A 25,224-nucleotide genomic window follows, 5' to 3' on the forward strand; every position below is an offset into this window, starting at 1 on the left:
GTTAGAAGTTCAAAATAATTACATGAGTTCAGATGGGGATGTATAGTGCATATATGGTTTTATTTATGTTGATCTAATATATGATAGTCTAAAATCATTGAATAATACATCTTTGTTCTGTGGGAGGTTGGTGATATTTTTCATTTTCTGTGTTGTCACTGTTAGTTTTCTGTTCCTCCTTCATGGCTGAAACAGGTGACAAGTGATTGATCGCTTCCTGCAGAATATCCTTACTTTCACTAGGAGGAAGATTGCTAAAATAGTACTGAGGTGTCAGCTTCACGAACCTGTTGAGGAAGTAAAACAAAACAGGAGTATTTTTTTAATTGAATTGTGAAGTGTTTGGATAGCTATTTTCAGGCTTATACAAAAGAGAACATCAATACGCAGATGCATACAGCTGCAAAACTGGTGTTTAAAATCAAAAACAAAGCTGTCTGAAAGATGTAGTAGTGATTTGTGCTTTCAGTAGGCTTGCTGGACTCTGTCTGTGCATCAGGTAATTTTGGTTCATTGTGGTTCAGTTCCCAGTACTGCAGATTGCATTAAATAGTAATTTATCTGAATTTGAACATATTTTTTGTTCAATAAGAGTAGGAGAAGGCTTTCTTATAACCACTGGAAATAAAAAAGAGAGGACAGTGAAATGCTTATTCTCCAGTACAAAGAGCTTTTTGCAGAGAAGAGGCTGTAGTCTTTTCTTGAATTCATAAACAGTTGCTATGAAATGATTTAGTTGGCTGGGTACATAAAACACGTTGAGAAAAAGATTTGCTGGAAAATAGCTTTTCTGGAAACAAAGAATTTTCCAGCTAGATTAATCTGTAAGTACACAGCAGTGTTAACTTTTCCTTGATTTTTTTTTTCCATATATTTTACAATGTAAGAAGCTTTTGCATCTTGTAAGGTGTTTTTTCAGTGGATGAACTGATAATGGTTACAGTGGCAGACATTGAGGCTCACTCAGTGCCTGAATCAGTTATGCCAGAAAGGATTTCTCGGCTGAACTAGAAGATAGCTACTTTTATGACATCAAAAAAGGAAAAGACGCTAGCTGATTTGTTCTGCAAGCATTGCTCTCAATATGCACATGCATCCTTACCCTGTTTATGACTTAAGTTTTGTTTTTGTGCTAGAGACCCGAGTGAAGAAATGGTGTCACCATTGTTAACTTACAGATCGGGGGATATCTCAGAGACGACTCTGATGGAATTGTCTTCCGATATACTGAACTCGTGGAACAAAACCCACTCAGGAATTCTTCTGGAGTTATAATATGATGAGAAAGGATCAAGCTGGGCTACTTGTCTGTGTGCTAACATTAAGTAGTTACCTGAGCCATCTACGTCACGAGCAACCTAAAAAAAAGCAAAGAGTTACCTGTTACTTAATTGAATGTACAAAACACATAGACCTGTGTTTCCCTATTATATTCAGTCGAGACATTAAACTTGTTTTCAGATATTTGCATGGGGAGCACATAAACCTACTCCCAGATTTCTGTGAGAAAGCTAGGGACTGGGTACTGTGAAATGGGGTTTACTGTTAAGGAGAGTATTACCTGTGTATTTGAAAAGAAACCATCTGCAACAAATATGGACAGGCTTACATGTATACAGTAAATGTATGAACTGGGTGCTGGGCTTCGAAGGGTCTATGTATAAACAGAGATATTCTTAAAAAATTAGAAGACTTTAAAAAACAATGTGTGTGAGGCACATGAAGTAATAACTTATCTGCAGGAGTCATTCTTGTATTTTTAGGTAGAGCACAGTGATATACAGGAAAGCATGCTTTCAAGCAGAAATAAACCGTTAATCTTTCTTATTTATGTGCACAATTATAGTTAGAATACCTCATTTGCTTGAGATGAAGAAAGCTGTGTATTATTTATACCTAAACATTCGACAAGACAAGTGTATTCAGTGTATTTCCACAAAAAATCTTCAAAAAGGAAATCATATTTGAGAGAACACTACAAGTTAAGAGTTTTTTGAGGTGAAAAAGTTCTTTTGAGTGAAAGGCATATTGACAGCGTTCTTCTTGCAGTGAAGTATGTGGACTTCACGCTGTGATAGCTGAACACCAGAGAGAAGATTGGAATCAGCTAAAGTGTTTGTCTGATACGGTGTAGGAAAAGGGGCTTTTACCCTTTCTGATGATCAAAAGATTTTATTACGGAACTGAAGTTCTCTGAAAGAATTCTATGTAAGCTAACAACACAGTAAGATAAAACCATGGTATTTTTCCTTACATGCATAAAGTAACCAGATAAGAGAGCTCTCTTAATGTTTAGTACATTTTCTTGTGATCCAAAGTCCGGCTCTGAAATGGGAAGTTCAATACGCTTCATAATCTCTACTAGTTCGGCTCTGATAATTTCTGCCATCCTCAGTGCAGAACAGCTTAGAAAATAATCACGACACCATTTTTCATTACTGTAGTCTGTGGAGGGAAAAACAGTATTTTGGCTTAAAGCACAGTCTTACTGATAGGTACTATTTGCAGAGATACTGCTCTGTAAAACGCTCTTTGACTGGTACAATAGATTAAACACAATTTAGAGCAAGTAGCTGTGTCAGAGCTGTCCAAAATTCTGCTATCAAGAGCCATATGGACAGCTTAGGCTCATGGATCTTGTCCGTAAAGTGAGTGGGCAATACCTGATACCTTCACGTAATTTTATCAAATTTTAGCTATTTTTTAATCAAAATATTAGAAATCCCTTACTTGGCATGTAAAAGGTAATAGCTTCAAACAGAATGACTGGCAACTGTAGTTCCTGACTTTCTGGATTCAGGCTGGGACACAGAAGTGAAACCATGTTTGTAGAGCTGGTGATTGTCATAAGCTGTTAAAGGACATTTTCTCTTGGACCTCTCCAAAATTCAACATTACTGAACGTGAAACAATCCTGCTGTCCTGTATTAGGAAGTGGAAGTGGTGTTTTGGCATGTCTCCTGTCAGCAGAGAAGCTTCTTTCACCTGAAGAGTCCCTCAAAGTCCTTTTGTCTGCTGTACTGGCTTTCATTTGGCTTCATGTAAGTGGCATTAAAGTTACAACTTTCAATTTCTTCCCTTAAACCTGCCTTTTACTCTGACAACCACCTGGTAAACCTTAACAATTGCTGGGCTGCTGGGGAATCAAGTCCCTCATGTCATTTCATGTCTGAAACCTGGGTTGTGTCCTCTTACAGGAGGAAACATCTTTTTTTGCATGTTTTTCTACAATGTCATTTCAAATGACAATTGTAAAAGTGCTAATGTTGGGTGAGTTGTGCTGTCCTAGGTCACTTCTAATTAGTTAATGAACAAAAGTTTGTTAGCAAAGGCTGCTATCTTAGGTTTCTTTTCTCCCTGCAAATTAGCAATACTAGGAAGAATTCAAAAAGGGTTTATGAACCTAATACCAACAATGACTTCTCCTTAAAAAATAAAAAAGTTACTGGGTTTATTTTGCCTGACACGGGTACACTTACATTGGCTTGTGGAGTCTGCAGCCGCTTCCCTGAAGGCATTGAAGACATTGATAAGAGTGAAGTGGTCTCCTGCAGGGTGTGAGAATTTTCGCCAGCAAGTAAGAGCAATCTCTTCTGTTCCAGGAGGCGCGTGTAAGAAGCAATTAGGAGCTTAGGAAAAAAATAAATAAATAAAAAAATCAAGTTGGTAGTTATTAAGATGCTCAGGTACATGCACAAACAGGCCACATCCATGAAAAAAAAAAAAAGTTCTGTTAACAACCTTCCATAATCTAAATGTTCTGGCTACAGATTTCACATGTCCAGTGCTTGGGGCCAGCTGGTTTGTGCCACAATGCTATGTAGGATCAGAGGGATCCACCAGGACAGGATGGTATGAGCACTTTAAGTTATGTTTATTTCATAAATTATTACATTAGAAGTGGAGAAACAAGATCACAAAGTAATTATTTGTAGGTCAACAGTTCAATATTGTACATAATTAGAAATTTCCCCTAATTTACTTCTCTCCACTCTGTAACAAATGTGCATGAACGTAATGAGATAAGAAGGTGCATTCGGAAGGAATGTTCTGTGCATGCTCTGACAAAAGGCTGGAAGCTAACGGGGCATCTGAAGCATGGAATTGGAGTGCTACTTACAAATTTGGTACTTGTCTTTTTCATGCTCAAAATCAGGACTTAAGCAGCCAAAGACATTTACTTGGAAAAGCAGGATGTGAACAATACAAGTTTTGCCTTTGGATTGCCCCTGTGAAGAGACTTTGAAAAAGTTGATGTGTTTTTGGCAGGTGGCCCACGCCATGCAGTAAGACCCGAATTAGGAGTACCTGTTACCATGGCTGCAATGGTGAGCATTTCATCAACGCACTCGAATTCACAGGAAGCCAGAATCGACTTTGACAGTTGTGGATCCAGGGGAAATTCTGACATAATGATTCCAAATTCAGAAAGGTTTCCATCGTTATCCAGGGCCGCTAGGTAATCAAGATCTTCCAAAGCCTGCATCAGGCTTTCAGGAGCTAACAAAAAGGAAAAATACTTCAAATTCCTGAGAATGGCTGCATGTAAATGAATGTCTGAATTCTCATTGCGCTGTTTCTGTTTTTTCTATGTGAAAATGATGGAAGTCAGCTTCCATTATTTGACGACGAGTAAGAAGCAGTAGCAGTAAATGAGATGATCTGAAGGCTGAGAACATTCAGGAGGAAATTTAAGGAGGAAAATAAAGGGTACCAATTGCAAGGCTGAAAATAAGTGTTGACCCATATTCCATAAGAACAGTTTTTGTTAAAAGTCAAGATAATGCTGACTACAGTATTAAAAACTAAAAAAATTACTCAAAGAGTACTTATTTCTTCTGTGTGTATACTCTTTAATGATTGGTGGTCAAGTAACAACAGCTCTAAGAAGGGTGATGATAACCAGGAAACCAGGGTCAGGGGAGAAGACAAGCATTTACAGGAGTTGTAGATATCTTACCATTCTTGCAGGTATTTGGAGTATTTGCTTTTTTTTTTTCTTTTTTTTCTTTTTTTTTTTTTTCCTCTTTACAGAGTTTCTCACGACGTTGGAAGAAAAATGGGAACATAGTAAAACAAAATGTCTCCCTAGCAAATGGCTGTACTTTCTCACTGTTCACACAAAATGAAATGTTCAATTTTGCCTTACTGTAGGTTATAACTTCCTTATAACCTGTATGAGAAGCGAGAGCAGCGGGGCAGAAAAAAATGATGAGTATAGGAAAATAATTAGGTAGGCTGAGAGACTATTTGGGGGAGAAAAAGAGAAAACTGTAGCAAATAAATGGGTGAATTTGGGCCGCGTAGGGTGAGAAGGGAGCACATGTATGAGATAGACTCACACAGAGGCAAACATGAGGGGGATCATGAGCTAGAATTGAATATTTAAGGTAGAAGTCTGAACAGTGACAGCAGGAGAACAAGGACCAAAGTGATGGTTTTCATATCTTCAAAGTCAGATGAAGCAAGTGGAGGTCTGCCAGGAGTGTTCAGCAAGGAGTGTTGCTTCTGCATACATCGAACACCGAGCTCTCAGGCTGAAGTGCTCTTTTTCTGAAGACTGCTGGAGTATGGACACAACTTAACCAGTTTTGATCAGTGGCTTATTAAGCTTATTCTGTGAGGATGAGAGTACTTCTACAAGTCATAGGTGTGCATTCCTCATATGGAAGGGGGTGAATGAAAACAACAACCCACAAGATTTGAAGATGCAGAAAATGGCTCATATGCACAGATACAAATATCCCCTTCTCATCAGTTATCTACATCTCATCAGTTACTTCTCAAGAGACAAAAAGATAGTATTAGCAGTAGCTCTTCTGAACCTCTCAGCTGCATGGGAATAAATAGCAAAGGGGTTTGACAAAGGTTCTCCTTTTTCATCAAGTATCCAAGTATCTCCTTTATTTTTTTTTCCACTAATTTGTCTTGCTTCTCTGCATCTGAGGCTGTGGAAGGCAGAATCTTTTTCTGTATATCTCGGCCCTGTTACTATTGACTGCTTTCCCCTTACTCCAGTTTAAGAGCTCTTTGATATTTTCCCTCTGTGTTGCAGATAACAAACTCCAGTCCCTCTGAAGTTTGTGGCAAAAAATGCATTACAGCAGGACTTGTCCCTTCTTCAGCCAAGAATGCACTGGAAAACTGATGACTGCACTGTCAATTTTTTCAGATTTCTGTGGGCTGCTGCCAGTTTGAATATAATTGCCCCAAATCTCTACATTAAAAAAAAAATAAAATATGTGGGCAGGGTGTGTGTTTTCTCTTGTATATTTGTTAATAGAAGACTAGAAATCATTTCTTGCTTGCTTCTGAATCATGAAGATTAAAAGCAAAAGAAGCCAGTAAAGAACTGGTAGGTGACCTTTAGCCATAACACCACCCCCCGGGTGCCTGGCCTTCCTGAAGCAAAGTCTTGGGTTTGGGTTTTTTCTTCTTTGGTAATGAACTGTTTGTCTATGTCATCAGTCTGTCCTGTAATTAACTGGGTATAATGAATTAAAGAAACAAATGAAATGAGAAGCAAGCAAACACCTGCTGTTTTTATTTTTTTTTCAGTTAATAATGTACGAAGGGAAAATAATAATTCCATTTACATTTTTTTTTTCTGCTTTTGCAGAGCTTCTCCAGAGTGTAAATCTGTTAGTGTTAGGATTTATTCTTAAAACTATTACTCTTCATTTTCAGAGAAATTCTCTCAGGAGTCTATAAATTTCTGTCAAAACTCTACAGTTTTAACCTGTTTAATTTAATATTAGAGTGCACATCTGTGATGTGCTTGTACAACATGGTGGGTTTCTGCCTCGAGAGAACATTTATTATCAGACATACAAAGTTCAACAGGGTAAGAGGTGAACCCTTGCAAAAGCTGAAGCATTTGAAAAGGAAATACTTAAGGCATTCAAGGAAATGAAAAGTAACATCTGATGAAGAATGAGAGTCACTGATAGGAAAGAGTTATCAGTGACTGAAAATACAGGGAAATTAGAGTTGTCATTCAGACATATAGTAATTACTAGGAAATCAAGGAAAACTAATTTCCAGAAATCAACAAAGTAGTTTGTGCCATAAGTTACAAAATATATGGTTATGTGGCAGTCAATTTCAATTCCCTGATAGCATCAGTAATTTGCATTTTTATGCACTAGAGTTAGTTGCCTTGAGATTTATAAGCACAAATTACTTCCCAATTTTGCTATCAGTGTTATAAAAAAAAAAGAAGTTAAAAAAAAAAAAAAAGTTGACTCATAAAGTTGTGTAGTGTTAGAAAAGATGGTAAAAGTTGATTAAGCAGGTGAAGGAACAGTAAGAAAATGAAAATTGGAATAGGGTTTTCATATATTAGTCTGCATTTTGAGGCACAAACTCAATCAATAAAAAGCCATCATAAAGGCAGCAAATGCTCATTTAAGGGTTCTTTTAGATTTTCTTCTTATTTTAATAGAATGTAATTATATGTAGTAAAGTCATTTAATGTAATGCATGATAAGTAAAATTAGTATAAATGCTTAAATATGGAAAGCTTTTCTTTAAAGAACCACCTGCATCATCTTATAATGATGCTAGCATCATTATTTTTAGGGCTGCTGCTGCCATGGAGGCAAACTGTGAGGCTTGGTGACTCAGCTACTGCTTTCACAGGAGCAAAGTCAAAGAGAAGCTCTCAAGACATATCCTGTACTTTCAACAAGAAGCTGTCACATCCCTGGAAGTTTGAAAGTTATTTCCTTATCCGATATTTTCTTTCCCTTGCCTGTGTTCTTTGGCTACTTAAGGCTGGATTGCTCTAGACTTGTCTCAGGGAAGCTGGGCCAATTTTATTAATTAAACGTCCTACTGGTGATGATCACACGTGGGCTTTGTAAAGCAAATGTGTAGCTAAATGTCATTGTTAGCATTGAAATTGTTTATTGAGGGTTTCAAGCTAACTTAAAATGATATTCTTAGTTTCATAGCTTTTTGCAGCTTTGACACGAACAGAGTAAGCTGTTTCTAAAGGTAGCTGCACCTTTAATCTTTTCTGTATCACATCCTACACGCCAGAAATTGAAGCCCTTACCAGGTGATAAAATAAATATGAAAGTGTTACTCTTGTTGCATAAGGACGCAAATGATTTAGTGATTTGCCCAAAGTTCTACAAAGAATGAGTATTAGAGATAGGAATGAAAGGTACATTTCATGATTATTAATAGTCCATTTAACTGGCATATCATGCTTATCTGGAGGATCTAACTTGACAGGTCCTGTGTTCTCGTCTCCTACTCAGTGAAAATTTTGAGTGTCTAAAATACCAATTTCTTGATAGATCTTCTCTTTCCACAGAAATAACTGCAGGAAAGTTAGAGCTGAAGTGGATGTCAGGGTAACTCTTAGAAAGTTGGAGCTGAAACAGATGTCAGGTGAAGGGACATTGTCTTTAAGGAGCTGATTCACTGCCTGGCAAACCACAAGTTTTTCCAGTTTCTGTTAGGCTTAACAGCATGAAGAGCTGCCAAAATAATTACTGCAGGGAGACCAGCTCTGGGGAATGAAGTTTTCTCTTATTGTATTTTTGTATGTATGTTTGTTTGTTTGTTTGTTTTTAACATTACTGTTTGGATAACAAACTGAAGATATGGAGAAATCTAGTGCCAGGTTTTCTTTAAATTATGCAAATATTTTTTTTTCTTGGTATTTGTTTCTTAGGAAAAGCTTCTATGTGCAGATTTCATCTTGCATCTCTTTTCTTTTCCCCTGTAACTTCTGAGGCTGGATTTTTTATGAGTCTGTTACGCTCTGGTGCTACCAATTCTATAGCTATTATTTTGAAATTATAGCTATAATTGATCATTAAAATTCCTTTGCCAAACTCATACTTTGTAGCCTTTCTATTCCTGCTTCTGCTGCTGCTTCACGCCTCCGAGCTGGCTGGTAATGGACCCTACTGTGCTGTTCTGCCAGCGGGGACAGCAGGATACGGGAGCTGACCTGTGTTTTCCTGACATAAACACCCTGAGTTACAGCCACACTGCAGGGGTAACAGTGACTGCCAGTCAGGTTTGTCTCTGCTTTGTGTCATCCTCAAGGATGCACGTAGATGACTGTGCAACACGCAGTTATCCACAGAGTATAATTTAAAGAACCTTGTATTGGTGTGAAAAATATTTAATATTTAAAATATTTAATATAAATAATATTTAATAATTAATATGCTTTATTTTGTTACTTTTTAATGAATGACTTGAGCTTAGTCTAGCTTTAACAGTACTGGGACACCCCTCCCCATTTTGGGGTACCCTCTGTGGGGCAGTGATAGCAGCTCCCTGTTTGAAGCAGTTTGGCTGCATGCAGCGTGCTATGTGCTCCATTGTAGGGTGCCCAGACTGCAGTACAGAATACAAAGTGTGTGGCCATATCTACACTATCAGAAAGCTTTCCGTTATGTGCTATGCAATACTATTTAATCAATCAAATCAATCAAATTCAGAAATTAAAACGTAAAAGTATCGACAACAGAGTAACAAATCTGCCATGAAGTGCTCCGTTGAGCAGACCTTGTGTGGCTTCTGTCTTTGACACACTCTGTTTCTAATGAAAGAACACACAAACAAATTTTGTCTCTGAAATGATTTGAAATGATACACATTTATACAACTCCTGTTACTATGGATATTCTAGAAATACCTGCTCAGTGGAGCTACAATAGCATAGCTCTCAAATGTCATGGGATCCATGGCCATCAACAAACATTTTAATCTGAAAATTGCTTATGATAATTCTGTACAAATGCAGAATCTGCAAACTGCTTTCACCTTGATTTCTTATGGAAGTGTTACATGGCTTAGTCTTTATGCTGATTTGCATAGTTTAAATAAGGATTTTCCAGTGATTTGCAGAGATGCATAATGTTGCGGCAATCTACGTGGAAAGAGTTCTTTTCTCCTGTTATATAACACAATAAAGATCTAGCTGATTAACTGATAAACATGTAAGGACATCGCTATTATAGTGGCACAGGAATTCAAATAATGCACTTCAGAACTGCAGTGCCAAATACATTTTCATATGGCTCATGAATTCTAAAAAGGGTAACAAGTCTGCTGCATTTGCTCATCTTGATTATAGCATGAATTAAATGCAGCAGCTGTAAGCCTGACATGTTTGTTGCTCTCATAATGCAGTAATGAGTCAGAGTTAATCCAGGCTTTTATTTTTTTTCTGGAAGAGCAGCAGAAAAAAAAAACCTCGTGCATTATGTTGTTGAACAGAAAATATTTTACTGATGTAATTTCTGTTTCTTTGCTTATCTACTATATGTTCACTAATCTGTGTGTAGGGAATGGGCTGTGAAGGAGTACTTCACACAATCGGAAGAAATTCTTTCCATATTATGCATCTATAAATGAATTTCTGTGTACATTTAATTTATTTTCTGTTCGCCAGATCATGCTCATACGTTTCTCCAACACTTCAGTGAAGTCATTTTGTTTAGGAAAAATTCACCTTTGAATAAATAAATAAATAAATATAAATAAACACAACCCTCCTCCTTCTTCCATTGTAAAGAAAATTTGAGAATGTTAGCTGAACAGAAATGGTGCATGGGTACTCCTGTGGCACATTGTTTCTGGGAGTGAGAGGCGCAGGGGAACTGCAATACATTTGCTCCCTCTGCTCAAAGGGAAATCAAGGAGGTGAAGAGCCATTAAGTAGTCAAGTTCAGGACAAACTATGCAGGGGAAAAATAGGCTGTTTCTGGTTTTAATACCTATATCCTCTGAACAGCAACTGATTTGGCTAGGTCAAATGAGAGCATACTGAAATATTGCAGTGTCGTTTTGTTTTGTTTTCCAGTTGGTCTTGTACCATGTTTGGCTGAGGATGGGCAAAACGGCTTTCATTTTGTGAGCTTTGCTTATCATCTCCACTCTAGGCTTGTATACCATCTTGGAGATCCCTCCTTGTCTTCTTCAGCCTTCCTCATCACTGCAGACTACAGAAGGCTTATGCAACTAAACTGAACTGCTGCAAAGATAACGAAGCTTTCTTGGGAAGCTGGGATCTCTTGCACAGGAGAGGAGGCTTTCCATCTCTGGTAGCTTTCTCTTCACCTCTTTTGCAACACTCCCCTGCAATTTGCAATCCACAAAGGTTTAACTTGACCTTATGACTACTGATGAAAAAGCTGCAGGGCTGTAAATGAACTGGATACCAGTTTAACCAGGTACCAGTTTAATTCCAGGATGTGGCTTTAATCAGTCTCAGGTTCACCTGGGTGCTGTCCTGCTGTTTTAGCCACCATGGCACTGAGTGTGCAGGTCAGGGTTCTCAGCTCAGGTGAGGGAACTCGGGCTTCCACAGGTGGGGATCGTTGACCCAAAGCTCTCAGGAGGATGCAGGGCCCAAAAGGAGGTCTTCAGTGCTTGAAAGCTTGACGTGTTTTGAGTTTGTTGGCAGGTGCAGTGAAATAACTAAATCCCCTTGCAATTATCTTTACGTCAGTAGTCCTGTTTCTTTCAGACAAACCTATTTAGCACCAGGTATTTAAAAGTGTCTGATAGGGTGGCTTCTATAGCCATCTCCGGAGAGCTGCAGTAGGAATACAGCTCAAGTTTTAGTAGCAAAGCGGTTGTTTGCCCACTAAGAAGCAGAAAGCCCCAAGGCAAATAAAGTCATTGTGTGGTCTTTCCTAGGATAAACTGGGAAGAGTTTTATTACACAATTAAAGCAGTTTTTCAAATGTTTAATTTTCTGGGGCAATAAGACAGGAAAACCAGAAGTTTCTGCAGACTTTCTCATCCCATTTCAGTTAACTCCCTACAGTGTTTATGGGATTTTTTCTTTGGTCAAGCAATGTGTCTAACATTCCTCACGCTGTTTCAGTAATTCCTCAAATTTCTCAATACCTTGAACTCACACTTTTCATCTAGTTAGCAAAAACTTCTTCATATTTAATGCCCATCCAAATAAAGCTGATGCATTCATCAAATGCCTTTACGATTTTGTACACATCAGCAAGACCCTTTCTTCAGCTGCATTATCTCAAAATACAGACAAAACTTAGAATTCGTACATCTGTGAAATCCTTAAATGCCTCTAGCATTTTGTTCTTACTGAATACCAACTCTGTCTCCATTGTGCTTTTAAATCCAAAAATGCTGAATGCTTTTCCTAGTGTAACATTCCTAATTAATTCTACAGTTCAAGAACAGCTCTCTTCATATGCAGTAAAGGCACTAATATATTTTAGATTTTTATTTCTATTTTATTTTTAGTAAAACGCTTTCTAAACTTTAGTGGAAACCAACTCTGTTCCATAACCATTTTCCATGAAGGTTTCCTGGATTCAGCACAGGAGGTGACACTCACAAGGCCAAAATACTTGCTGATTCTCATCAATCTTCAACTAGTTACTGCTCAGGAGGGCAATGGTGTTTTTTGTTTGGTTGTTTGTTTTCAACATTTCAGTTAGGTATGCTTTTGCAAAGCAGATAGACAAGGGAAAAGCAGAATAAATTTCACTTAAAATTCCACTTGGAATGTAGCACAACACCCAACAGTGGGAATTAAACTTTGTCACTGATTGTTACGGTGCACAGGATGTGAAGGACAAGTGTTTGTTCTAATTCCATGCATGTGTAGAGGAAAAGGAGGACAATAATGAAAGCTCTTCTTATTTGCACTGGAAAATGATCATAAATGAAACTAGCAACATGATCTCCAAAACAATTATATCTGTGGTATTTCCCTCACTGTAATTAGCTTCAAATCAACAGCATTTTGTGGTAGGTCAGAACAGAGAATATTCTTTTGTAGAAAAAAAAAAAAAATATATATATATATATAAGTCAGTAAAATAAAAAATAATAATAGTAATATAATGCAACCACTTTCTTTGCACTCTTAACTCAAAATTCAGAGTATTTCCTGCCTAATATTGAAAGTTTATTTGGGTTTATTTTATAAATAATATTGTCCTTAAGCAACAGCTTATGGTAAATTTGAGGTTGGAGACGCTGGAGGATAAGAAGAGAGCTGAATTCCTCTAAATGTATCTCCAAGGTAACAATAGTAGTTTATTTGGGTTGTAAACTTTTGATTAAAGGAATATATTTTGTTAGGTATCTGTACGATGCCTTGTACAACGGGACACAAATTTTCTTTGTGAGCTCCAGGAAAATAATATGAAACCTAGATGAGAAGATATCTGAAATATTGATTTTTTTATTTTATTTTTTATTTTTTAATTCCAATTCCATTCAGATGCTTGATGGTCTTTTTCAGAGCAAATGGTTCATATCGGGTACCATTTTTCTAAGCGCAACTATTGCACTATGAACTGTTGTTCTAGTAGGTAAGTAGTAAAAACAGTGGCAATGAGATTACAAGTACTTCAGTAAAAACAGCACTGTGAATAACAGGGCAAAATTAATCTTTAAATAACCACAAAAGTAATATAAACTATATGGAAAATTGGTGCATGATCATTACCTGGCCTACTTAAGAAGTCGCAGTGTCCTAAGCCTGCTATATCCATCCTCTTCAGGAAGAGAACCATGCTAGTCAGGTTTGATTCCTGTATTTTGGCTGGTAAATCTGGTTTCATTTCTTTGTGTGTAAATTCTTCGGGATACAAGCAGAAGAGTTTTCCTGGAAGAGTTTTCAGGAAAATTACTTTGTTTGCATTGTCACATTGGTCCTATTAATAATTTAAGCTGATGGGTTTGCATTTTGAGCTAATAATTCTACCTGATGAAGACATGCCCAGAATTTGTTTATGCATCTCTTCTTGGCTTTTGCTGATTGGCTGCGTTATAACAGAGTCTGCTCTGATTCTAGGATTGTACACCTTTAAATAAAAGAGATATTAAGCATCAGATAAGTAAGTGAAGACTACAAAAGTATTGCTCTGTACTGCATTTTTGTCTAGGTTATCGAATCCAGTGTGTACTAACAGTTTCATTTCTTTTTATACCGTATATTTCACCAGCTAGGGAATGAGAACAGTCAACACTTTGATAAATTGACAGATGCTTAAGTTTTGCAATAGCTCTGTAGGTATTCTCTAAGATGGATGTCTTTTTCTGAAGAAATGTAACATACTAAAGCACAAAAAAATGCATCTATGGTATCACTAAGAAAAGCATGAAAAAAAGTTTATTTCTTTCAATGACAGAATCCCAACACTGCCTGATAAAATTCTGTTCCATAACTCCAGATTTTTGTCTTAATTCTGAAATCTGTCAGTTCAGCACAGGACACAAGGACTGTAATGAGGATGTACAAGGTCCCGTTTTATTTATTTTTTCTTAATTTTACGTTTATTTTGTTAGAATAAGGAGCTGATTTACTCACTTTTCCAACCACCAGGTGATGTCCATAAGTTTCTGTACAATACAGCAAGAGCTGGGTAAGGCATTTTCCTAGTCAAGTCATCTGATTCAACCTTGTCTACTTTAAGCAAGATTTCAATCAAAAGATAAAATGTGCTTCAGTGCAGCAGACAAATTTATTTTCCACTGGGTAAATTCATTATATATCCCAACTGCAAGACTTATGTGGGATTTCCTTCTGCACAAACGTTTGCCTACATTGAACTGACTTCCAGCCATATGGATTGAATGTAAGTTTGATTTGCTGAGGAATGAATACTAGAGGACTGAGCTTCAGCTGTTATGACAAAGTAATTGAATTAAAGGGTAGAAACTGTGTAATTGATAAAGGCGATTTGACAGCCATCAGGACTGTGTTGAAACTGATTTGTTCCCATCACTTCATATTTTAGATTCACAGAAATCTGGAAGCACTGACTTCTACTTTAGGCTTCAAATTAAAGTGGAATTGAGATTCATCTCCATCCAACTGAAAATGGAAGTGAAATTCATTTCAGTCATCCACCTGAAACAACAACTGTAGTTCAGAAATAACTGGGTTATGCGTAGTCTAATTGAAAACTGTATTTAGACTTTTGTTCCTCCCGCACAAAAGTATGAACATTTTTTTCCTTGACTTGAGTCTGAGTTATTTTATAACCCCCAAATGAGAACCCTTAAAAATGCCAGTTTTAGACACTTTTTATTGTAATGAAAATGAGAGGTAGTGTTAGTTCTCAGCCTTTTGCCTGAACTAACCCATAAGGCTAATAAGCATTAGTCATCTCTGTTTGAAAAGTTTAGGAACACTTACTTTCAATTTGGGTGATTCAATAGCAGATTATGTACAGAACCTTGGATATTGTTCCTTTTGCCTATTTTGTCTAGCAGAACATGTAGGGCAGCTATAAAGCCTGTCGTAGTGCAGCTTTCCAGCTCATGCAGTGACTTGTTCCTACAGTTACTCATTCGTTAGGACTTCACATCATTTTTTAAATAAATTTAATAAATGAAATAAGATCTAGTTTTGGAGCTGCAGTAGTTCTTCTGAGGATGGCATGCAAAACAAGAACCGAGGGCATAGAATGAACTGTAAAAGGTCTTAATTAAATAAATTGCAATGTTTTGAGCTACTTGGATGGAAGTACGTATGCAGAAGCAGCTCCAAAAAGAAGTAGTTTCCTGTCTGAGACCCCTTCTGTGTTACCTGATTTGTGGCACTACACTGCTTACACAGGAATTAAGGAAACAAGGAATGAGGTTAATCTACTAAACCAGGTAAAATGCCAGCAGGTAGCCAAGAACAAATTGTATTTTGCTCTGTCTTTAAGAAACTGAAGACATACCGATGTCTTCGAAAGTTATTTACATTAGGTAATTGGAATGTTAAAAATGTTATACAATCTGATTTATGAAAGAATTGAAATATACATATACCTAGAAACCATTTGCACCAATTATACCTTTTGTTTTTCTACACTCTGAAAAAAAAAAAAAAAACTATGCATTTTTCATTTTTGGCATCCTGATTTTGATTAACTTTACTAACCTTTCTTCTTTCAACACCAACATCAATGACAAAGGTTACATTTTTAATCCAAATCAAAGATTCTCCAAAGCTTGTGGTGAGCAACACTTTTCTTCTGTATTTTTTGTAGCATTTCTGCTTGTCTTGATTTGGTTTGGGAATTAAGTCTCTTTTTGTGGGATATAAAGGAACTGGGATGAGTTCTCCAAGGTCAGGATTTAAATTAGCCTGTTCCTGTCTGATAATTTGGTAGGCTTTTTCAATTTCCTGTAATCAGGAGAAAGATTATTTTCTTATAATCAATATGAAAAACAAATATCAATATTTAAAACATTTTTAATCTAAAATGAACTTTAACCATGTATCAAACTATAACAACATTTAAAACTGACTGAATGATCATTACAAGACAAAACCAAAATGGAATAGAAGTATATATGAGAATTTAGCAAATGTCTCCACTAAATATACACCATGGAAAATCTGGGCTGTTTTTTGAAATGTCTTTTTCTCCTGTGCAATTTCCTAAACAGTTCTCTCCAGCTTTAATCTTATCCAAACCCACCTCCAGGGGAAGACAGATGTGCATAAATATAGTACAGGAACATCAAGAATGAGAAATTATGAAATGGCCTCTAACCTTTATGTATATAGGACATGTAGGATGCATCCACATCTGTTATTTAATTCTGAAAAAATGTGATTTTGCTGCAAATTTGTCATGTGTGCAGGCCTGGGAATGCTGTAACGGATACTCAGGTGAGCCGTTGCTGAGGCTTATTATATAAAACTTATACAAGTTTTTATCGTGCTTTCTTAGTTAATAATAAATTTTGTGAAGACTAATAAAGTCAGTAAAATGCCCCTAAGGTACATTAATGGAGCACCACTTTTAAAAAAAGTCATAAATTCAGAGGTCAAAAACAAATTTAAATTTTTTTTTTGGTTTTGGTTTTGTCTTTTCTAAAAATAGAGTTTACCTTGTGCATGAATTTTAAAAGGCAGAGGCTCACTCAGTTTTGAAGTGTTGAGCCTTTTTTTTTTTAATTTATTAGTAAAAATTTTCAAAATTGAAAAAACACTTTGAGCTCCTCTTTGAGAGTGATACTACATTCAAAGTAGTGACAGTTACAATATCCCATAAAAAAAAATCTTATAAAAGTATGGCAATGACATCTAATAGCAAGACTGGCACCAAGACAACATCAAAAATGTTAATGCTCTTGGTTTATTCATGTTTTTGTTCAGTAGAAAAGATAGTTGAGTGCTAGCGAACAGTGAGCCATTGGCAAGCTGAAACTTTAAATCACAGTTAAGCAAGAACACGTGGGATGTGAATTGTGGGGTAGCGATTCATAACAAGAATTTTGTTCATCATGAGAGAGAAAACTAAGACATCTCTTCTCAACAATAAGTGAATTATTATTTTAGTATTGTGTGGGGCTTGCCTATCAGAAGTGTTTTTAACAGAAATAAAACTTTGTTCCCAGAACTTCCAAACAGAAAGACTGTGTTTTCTCTCTAACGTTATGTATTGTAATCATAGGAACTGATACAGGGAATTCATTAATGTTTGCAAAATTTGTGTCTAAGAAGCTTATAACAGATTATTAGCACCATTAAAAATGTTACATATCCATCCCCACCCCCCCTTTTTTTTTTTTTTACAATGAGTAACAATCCAATCAAAAGAAAAATAGAAAACTAAAAACCCTTGGGTAGTTCAAAGTGATTTATCTTTGCCTGTGAAAAGTCATTATCTCACAAATCTGGAGCTATGAAAGTTAATTTGTTGTTCTAAAGCAGATTTAATTGTACAAAGTGGAAGGATGGAGACCACTATCAGGAAATTAAAAATAATAATATTTTAAAATAATTCCAAGTTTTAAAATGTTTATTTGAATACAGGCACATTGATAGGCACATTGGTTTGATGGGTATAAAGTTTTATGATTTTTTTCTTTTTTTTTCTGAGAAGGACCTAATTATGCAATCCTGACAGCAATGAATTTAGAGCATCACTTCAGGGATTCAGAGATGTCACTGTTTAGAACAGCTAAATCCATACGGATTCCTGAATTATCTGCAGCACCTCTGGAGTGACATTTGCCTCCTGCTGCTGTGTACACAAATGGTTGGGAAGTTCGCAACTGTAAAGGAGAATGCAACTGGAAAGACCTTGTAGGCAGGTTTATAGTAAAAACATTCATGTGAAGTAGGATGTTTATGCGAATTGGACGTGTCCATTCCTGCCAAAAAGGGATAAAATAAAGTGTGATAATACATTGCAATCTATTCTGGCGTTGGGCTTAACTGCCTACATCTGTGACTCTTGTCCCTGTATGCCACCTTTGTTATTTTTTGCATCATACAGGAAGAGGATGGCTTTTCTTCAAACCTACAAAAAATTGATAGATTCTTAGTTTATGCTATATGCGTAATAATGGAACCATAGGGTCATTTGAGTTAAGACCCATAAGATCCATCACATCCAACCAACACCTAATCCTACCAAGTCCACCACTAAACCATGTCCTTAAGCACCACGGCCACATGTCTCTTAAATACCTCCAGGGATGGGGACTCTACCACTTCCTTGGGCAGATAATGCAGCATTATATATACAAAAACACCTTTGCAGAAAGCAACAACAACAACAACAAAACTGAAATGAAGCTGTTAGCAATGTCCAATGTCTTAAATTCTGGCAACAAGATATTTATATGTCATATAAAAACACAGATGTAAATTTTTTCTTGGTTAAAATCAGAAATCCTAGAATGAGTTAATAACTTACTTGTTCACATGCCAGGAAGATCACAATGTCACCCTTCTCTTTTGAGTGGTGTATCTCAAAGAGCAGTCTCAGTGCAGACAGAAAGTGGTTTTCCTGAATGCTGCAGGAATATACAACCTCTGCTTGGTGTTTGCTTTCCACTCTTATGAAGGGGACGCTGCCGCAGTAATTCTGCAGTTTGATGGACATGTGAGGAGCAGTGAGTATTACCAGCCTCAGTTCTGGTCTTGATATCAAGACATCTTTGAGAATGCCAAGTAACACATCAGTTGGAACAGTTCTCTCATGCACGTCATCCAGGATGATGACTCCATAGGAGTTCAGAAGAGGAGCAGACATCATTTCCCTTTGTAGCATATCATCTGTACAGTATCTGTACCATGCAAACAGAAAACTGCACAAAGTTTCTTGGAATATTCAGGTTTGACTCTGAGAAATTAATTCAAGGTCTTGGGGACAGCTTTGTTCTTTCTGTTCTACTAAGAAAGATTTGATAAGAATGAATACTGCCTATTTTGTAGATGGTATCACAGTCTCAGCTTCCTCTTTAAATCCCTTCTAAGTGGCTAAAAACTCAATGAAAGTCAATGATGCTAAATGAAACTACAGTTGAAAAGATGCTCTAGGCAAAAGAAGAAATAATTCTGCCCTAAAATCATAACTTATATTGCTTTTCACCTTCCAAACTAAGCATATTGCATGCAATAACTAATCCTTGAGCTATGAACTAATGTTTTCAGATAAGGAAATGAAGGCGTACACACACACTTGAGGCACTGCTGGAACCAAGACGAGAGATTAATTCATATTGTAAGGCCTTTCCCACTTTTTTTCCTATTATTCCTGCTACTCAAAATTTTTACAAAGCATATTATTTTGTGCTGTGTTGCTCAGTAGGACTTTGAATTTTCTTGAACCAGGTTTCAATATGTGTAAGGATAGGACTCATCTCCCTTTCACATCAGGTGCAGATTCATACACAGAATTATACACAGAATTTTCTAGGTTGGAAGAGACCTCAAGATCATCGAGTCCAACCTCTGACCTAACACTAACAGTCCCCACTAAACCATATCCCTAAGCTCTACATCTAAACGTCTTTTGAAGACTTCCAGGGATGGTGACTCCACCACCTCCCTGGGCAGCCTGTTCCAATGCCTCACAACCCTTTCAGATGATACACAGCATACTGCAGGGTGAGGGGTAAGCATCTCTTCATGAAAGAGAAAGGACACACAAAAGGAAAAGCAGTTGAACTTGATTTTTAGAAGTGGTGAGTACCCTCACCTGCATTGGAAATCAGGGGGAGCTCATGTAGCTGGGTAAAAGGCTCAAAGTTTATAGTCATTTATTAATATGCCATATTAAGTAACCTGAGAAAACAAATCTAGCTTTCATAGTGGCTCATAATCTGGATCCTCGTGTTGCTGCTGTTATTTATCTGTATCTGACATTTTATGTACATTTCTTATCCCTTAAAAATCTTCCACAGTGCTTTTCTCATTACTGAATTTTCCTTTTCAATTAGAGAGAATTTTGATTGCTTTTAAATTCTGGCTTTGCTTTCTTTTATGGCTACAAACACTCCTGTACTGGAACACAGAGAAAGAAACAGTAGAAGGATATGGAGTTTACTGAGATGGTTAATGAATTTTTGTGCAGATGCTAGCATTACCTCATTTAAATCTCTACTGCAATTAAATACAAAATACCTCTTTCAGGCATTTTACAGTTTGCTGGCTAATCGCAAAATCTCCAGTAGTTACATTTTAAAATACTAGAAGCAACTTTACAAAGCAGTGTTTTTTGTTTTGATTTTCCCCGATCTGGATACAAAATCCTTCTGCCACAAAATCACTGTTCACATGCAGTTGTTGGCTGTCCATCCTGTTGTGTTAGTGCAACGGGGCTGTGAAGAGCTAAGGACTGGGCTGCTGCCCCCTGCGAGCTTTTGCAGCATCCTCGCAAAGAACTGTAAGGCAAGCAGTAGCCTGAAGGGATAAAACACCAAACGCACAAACCTCAGGATGGTTTCTGTTGAACAGCAGCTTTCAAATGGGATGAAGTACCCCACTTCATGGCCGAGGCTGACATCCATCTCATCGGCTGCGCGCAGGGCCAGCCAGACGGCTGTCTGCTTGTGCACCTGGGTGCACACCACCACGCCGTGCCGGTAGCTGGCGGACAGGCAGTACTCGGCACACCACTGGGGGATCTGTGAGCAAACAAGAAAATGGGCATCTTCAGTGCTTAACAGAGGCTGTCATGCAAAAGGAGAATCAAAGAATTGTAGGGGTTGGAAGGGACCTCCAGAGATCATCGGGTCCAACTCCCTGCCAAAGCAGTTCCCTAGAGAGGGTTGCCCAGGTAGGTGTCCAGATGAGCCTTGAATATCTTCAAAGGAGACTCCACAACCTCCCTGGGCTGCCTGTCCCAGTGCTCCATCACCCTCACCGTGAAGAATTTCTTTTGCCTGTTGGTGCAGAACTTCCTGTGCTCCATTTTGTGGCCATTCCCCCTTGTCCTGTCCCCACAAACCACTGAAAAGAGGTTGGCCAAACCCCTCTGTCTCCCACACTTCAGGTATTTATACACATTGATGAGATCCCCTCTCAGTCCTCTCTTCTCAAGGCTGAACAGAGCCAGGTCTCTCAGCCTTTCCTCATAAGGAAGCTGCTCCAGGCCCTGTATTAAGTTTGTGGCCCTCCACTGGACTCTTTTCAGGAGACCCCTGTCTTTTTTGTACCAAGGAGCCCAGAACTGGACACCGTACTCCAGGTGAGGCCTGAAGTACTCTGAGAAGACTGTGGAAGAACTGAATCGACCCGAGCACCCGGTGCCTACTCTCTGCCCGACTAAGGGCAGATGAGCACAGAAAATATCCACCAGTTAAATGTCAAGAGCCTGAATCTCTTAAATGGTCAAGAGTTGGAGTGACATGGGCTGAAAGGTCCATCTGGGAGTTTCTCAGCTGGACTTGGAATAGTTTGAATATATTGCTGAGGAGAAAATATATTGCATCTGGGAGCAGGTAGCATGGACAGTGCCACTGTGAGCATCTGCTGGCAGGGGCTCCTAGCTGGCTTAGCAGCAACCCAGCCACTGAGTGCTGTATTCAGGTGCTTGTGTGAGGAATGTGTCCCAGGAGAAAGAGGATTTCAAACTGATAAATGCCTGAATAAATAAATAAATACAACTGCAGATTAATTACTCTGCAAACAAGGTATCTGAAGCTGAACTGTTCCAGAAAGTTATGCAGTAGCTCTACAGCTTATATATTTACAGTAGAAAATCAATACTGGAAAATAATAAATCAGTGTGTTATTGCTATAAGAATGTACAATCCCATTGTAAATATTATTTCAGTGAAAATATTAGGTTTCAAATCCCTTGCTTTACTTAATATATGTAAACTAGGTGTGACAACATCAGCCATATATAATTTATTTCTGTATAGTTATTTGTGTTTATAAAAATGGTTAAACAGCCAGTAATGTATTACATCTTGTTAAACCTGTTTTAGGACAATTGAAAGAGCTGAAGGTTGTTAATAAATAGTTTATTATTATACAAAATTTCTTTTATATAAATCACAGTCAATTACAGGGGGTGAAGACTTCCCACTCCAAGAAATATTCCAGGCCCCAGGCGCTGTTTGCATTTTTTATGGAAAGATGGGAATTCTCAGTTGAAGGATAATGTTTCTAGTTCCATATGTGATCTCTAGCAGTGTCCAGCATCAAAGTTTCTGACAAGTATGAGAAGCCCTGTAACAGTAAGCTATCTTATAGCTTTACATGCAGGAAAGTTTCCTCCTAATTCCCAGTCATAAACACTCATACTGTGGCTGATAATATTTGCTTGACAATTCTCTGCTTATTGGAGCAACAGACTTAGGTTGTTATATACATTATTATAACAGTAGAATTTAATAGCCCTATTAGATATGTATATGCTTGGAGTCAACTGAGATCTTGGTTTCAGTGATGCATTTCCCATTAATTCTGTAAATCATGTGTTCTTGAAAAACCATTTGCTCTTAGCTGGAGTGAGAGAAAGTCTATGGCTTCTCACTGAGAAACAGCCCTACTGATTTCAGTCCTTCATTCCCTGAGAACTTCTCCACCTTCTTTTATGACCTGCCTGCAAATCCACTGTATTTCTTTCCTGATATAACATTAATCAGATCAAAACCATGCTTTCCAAGTAAGGATATGAGCTGAATCCAACAGAGGTACTGCAGAGTTTACCACTTCCACTTGGTGTTCGATGTGATGATGGACAAAAAGGATAAAATGACAAGTTTAGTCAATACAAGGGAGGAGATGATAAAATTTTCCAGCTGAGCAAAATAGCAGCCAGCAAAATGCCAAAGGAATGATTTACTGATAAAATACTAAAGCAACTTGAAATAAGTCCTAGACTATTTTAGACTTTGCCTTGGACTCTCTGAAGACAGTGGAAATGCACCTGTAACATCAGTACGGAAGGATTGTGTCTGATATGTTTTGTAACGGGTTTTAAAGTATATAGTTGATAGGTTTTCAAGGTGAGATGTGATGTTATCATATAGGAACAAAACAAAAATTTGCAGTACATGTACTGATAGATACAAGAATATTTTATACAACATTTTTCTCCCTCTCTATATATTTGGTTCTGAATTTTAAGCTACAGTAGTTAATGCGCATGTTTCTCAGCCAGTGTTTAGAAAGGGTTTGAAATTTTAAAATTTATTATTTAGAATGTAAAAAGTTACAGCTTGAGATTGTTGCTAGTTGTTTTATGACACTGTGGTAGACAATCACAGGCTGAAAATTATTATTACTCAGTGCACAGCTTACCCTGAAGCCTCAAAAACACCATCAACTATGTAAAAATGGCTTTTATGGAGAAACATAAAGTAAGTGTCAATTGCCTCTAAGTATTTGCAGAAACTTATTCAAATGTGTATTTTTATATACAGTTTACATCTATATTTGCCTGATTTTTCTGTCACCTTTTGTACTTTACTCTCTCTGGCCTTAACACCTCAGATTACGATAGATGGCTGCACATCTGTTTTTACACACAGAATTGCTGGACACCAGCACAGCTGTGTGCCTGCACTGCAGCTGAACTCTTCCGAACTGGATGCTGTTATATTTTATATTACAATGCCATACAGCACTCAGTGTAGCAACAGCCCACTACTAACCAAAACCAGACACCAGGATAACATAAATCTGGATATTGATGCATCTAGTATAGGTGAACAGTAAAGTGAACATTTTTTTTTTCTATTTTAAAAACTTGTGCAAGGAGTAAAATATGAATAGTATCTCTGAGAAGTGTACAATAATAAGTGTTCTAAAAATAAAAAAAGCTCAACAAAGTATTTTCTAATACTCACCTGTGAGCTCTTGCCAGTCTTAGCATCTCCTGACACAATCACAATTTGATTATGAAGCAAACTTTCCATAAAAGTATATTTCACTTTCCATACTGGAAGTTCTTGTCTTTCTTTCATAAGCTTATAATAACGGGAAGAGTAAGGCAAGCCATCAAAAGGATTAAGCTGTAAATCATCTCCAAATTCTAGTATTTCCTCTTCATCACCATCACTGCAGTCAAGCAGTTCTGAAAAGCAGTGGATCTCTGGAGAAAATGTTAAAAACTCCATTTTTCTTACATATACTACATCCAGCAAAAGCACATTAAGGATGATGGAGGGAGCCCTTTGTACCGGTAGGTCACGCAGGCCCTGTAAGCCTGAGGAAATCCATTCCTGCTTGCTTCAGGATTAGTATTTCGGCTGAAAAGTTGGGCTGACGTTCAGTCGTGGGGTGCAGCTGCCTGCTTTGTTCTCAGATCGTCCCACTCCAACTCACTTAATAACCCAAATGAGCCTCCAGAAAATACATTTTAAAGTTGGTCCAAGTTTCAAAATACCGATAACTGCACCAAAAGACGTCTAGCAGTAGCAGTTTCTGCACATAACAAAAAAAAAAACAGACGCCAGCGTGTTTGCTGGTGCTCCTGCCTGCTGCTGCTTGGCTGGGCTGGAGAATAAATGGGACAGAGAGCGCTGAGCCTGACCTCTGTGGCTCCTGCCTGTGCCCAGTGGCTGTGAATAGGAGCCGCGGGGTGGTTATTGTCCCCGTGGGACAGTCATGTGTGCAGCTAATCCCAGCACAATGGGCCTCACCCCTGGGCGCAGGGGCCGGGAGCGGGCTGACGCATGGAAACTGGTGCTGGAAAGCATCTGCCAGGAGCAGCCAGCGGTTTGATGTTATACGCAGAGTTTTAGAGAGTAGTAACGTGTCTTTTTATGTAGTCTGTGTATTAACTCTTCTTGGAAGCCCTTTATCAATCTTTGCTGTAATTAAAAATCTAGAATAGTTTCAATACATTAAAAAAAGCAGAGCGATGCCAATTCTAATCCTTCAAGAGCACCAGAAGTGGTCTTCAAAGAGGAGGTAAGCACTGATGTAAAGTAACTCCAACTGTTAGGGCTCATAAGCAGCAAAATAGAGCCTCCTAATCTTGACTGATCTGTACTGTAACA

The 25,224-nt window shown here is 37.7% G+C and overlaps 1 protein-coding gene across 1 annotated transcript; it reads right to left on the reverse strand.

Annotated features, from left to right (window-relative positions):
• Window positions 1-45: 45 nt before the first annotated feature.
• On the reverse strand, window positions 46-24,886 carry DHX32 (DEAH-box helicase 32 (putative)). Its single transcript, XM_068689153.1, has 11 exons — window positions 24,070-24,886; window positions 20,699-20,892; window positions 18,678-19,050; window positions 15,902-16,147; window positions 13,730-13,829; window positions 13,472-13,630; window positions 4,309-4,500; window positions 3,480-3,629; window positions 2,255-2,445; window positions 1,177-1,358; window positions 46-287 (listed from the first exon to the last, which is right to left on the reverse strand). The coding sequence occupies exons 1-11, from the start codon at window positions 24,337-24,339 to the stop codon at window positions 95-97; spliced, it is 2,250 nt and encodes a 749-aa protein (XP_068545254.1). The 5' UTR covers window positions 24,340-24,886; the 3' UTR covers window positions 46-94.
• Window positions 24,887-25,224: the final 338 nt, after the last annotated feature.

Source organism: Anas acuta, chromosome 7 (assembly GCF_963932015.1).
Source record: "Anas acuta chromosome 7, bAnaAcu1.1, whole genome shotgun sequence".
NCBI lineage: Eukaryota > Metazoa > Chordata > Aves > Anseriformes > Anatidae > Anas > Anas acuta.

Excerpts from the sequence above, each read along its gene's own strand:
- DHX32 (XM_068689153.1), bottom strand. The coding sequence starts at position 24,339 with ATGGAGTTTTTAACATTTTCTCCAGAGATCCACTGCTTTTCAGAACTG. Across the intron at positions 20,893-24,069 it reads AGACTGGCAAGAGCTCACAG|ATCCCCCAGTGGTGTGCCGA; the intron begins GTGAGTATTAGA and ends GTTTGCTCACAG. Across the intron at positions 3,630-4,308 it reads CATTGCAGCCATGGTAACAG|CTCCTAATTGCTTCTTACAC; the intron begins GTACTCCTAATT and ends TTTTTTCCTAAG.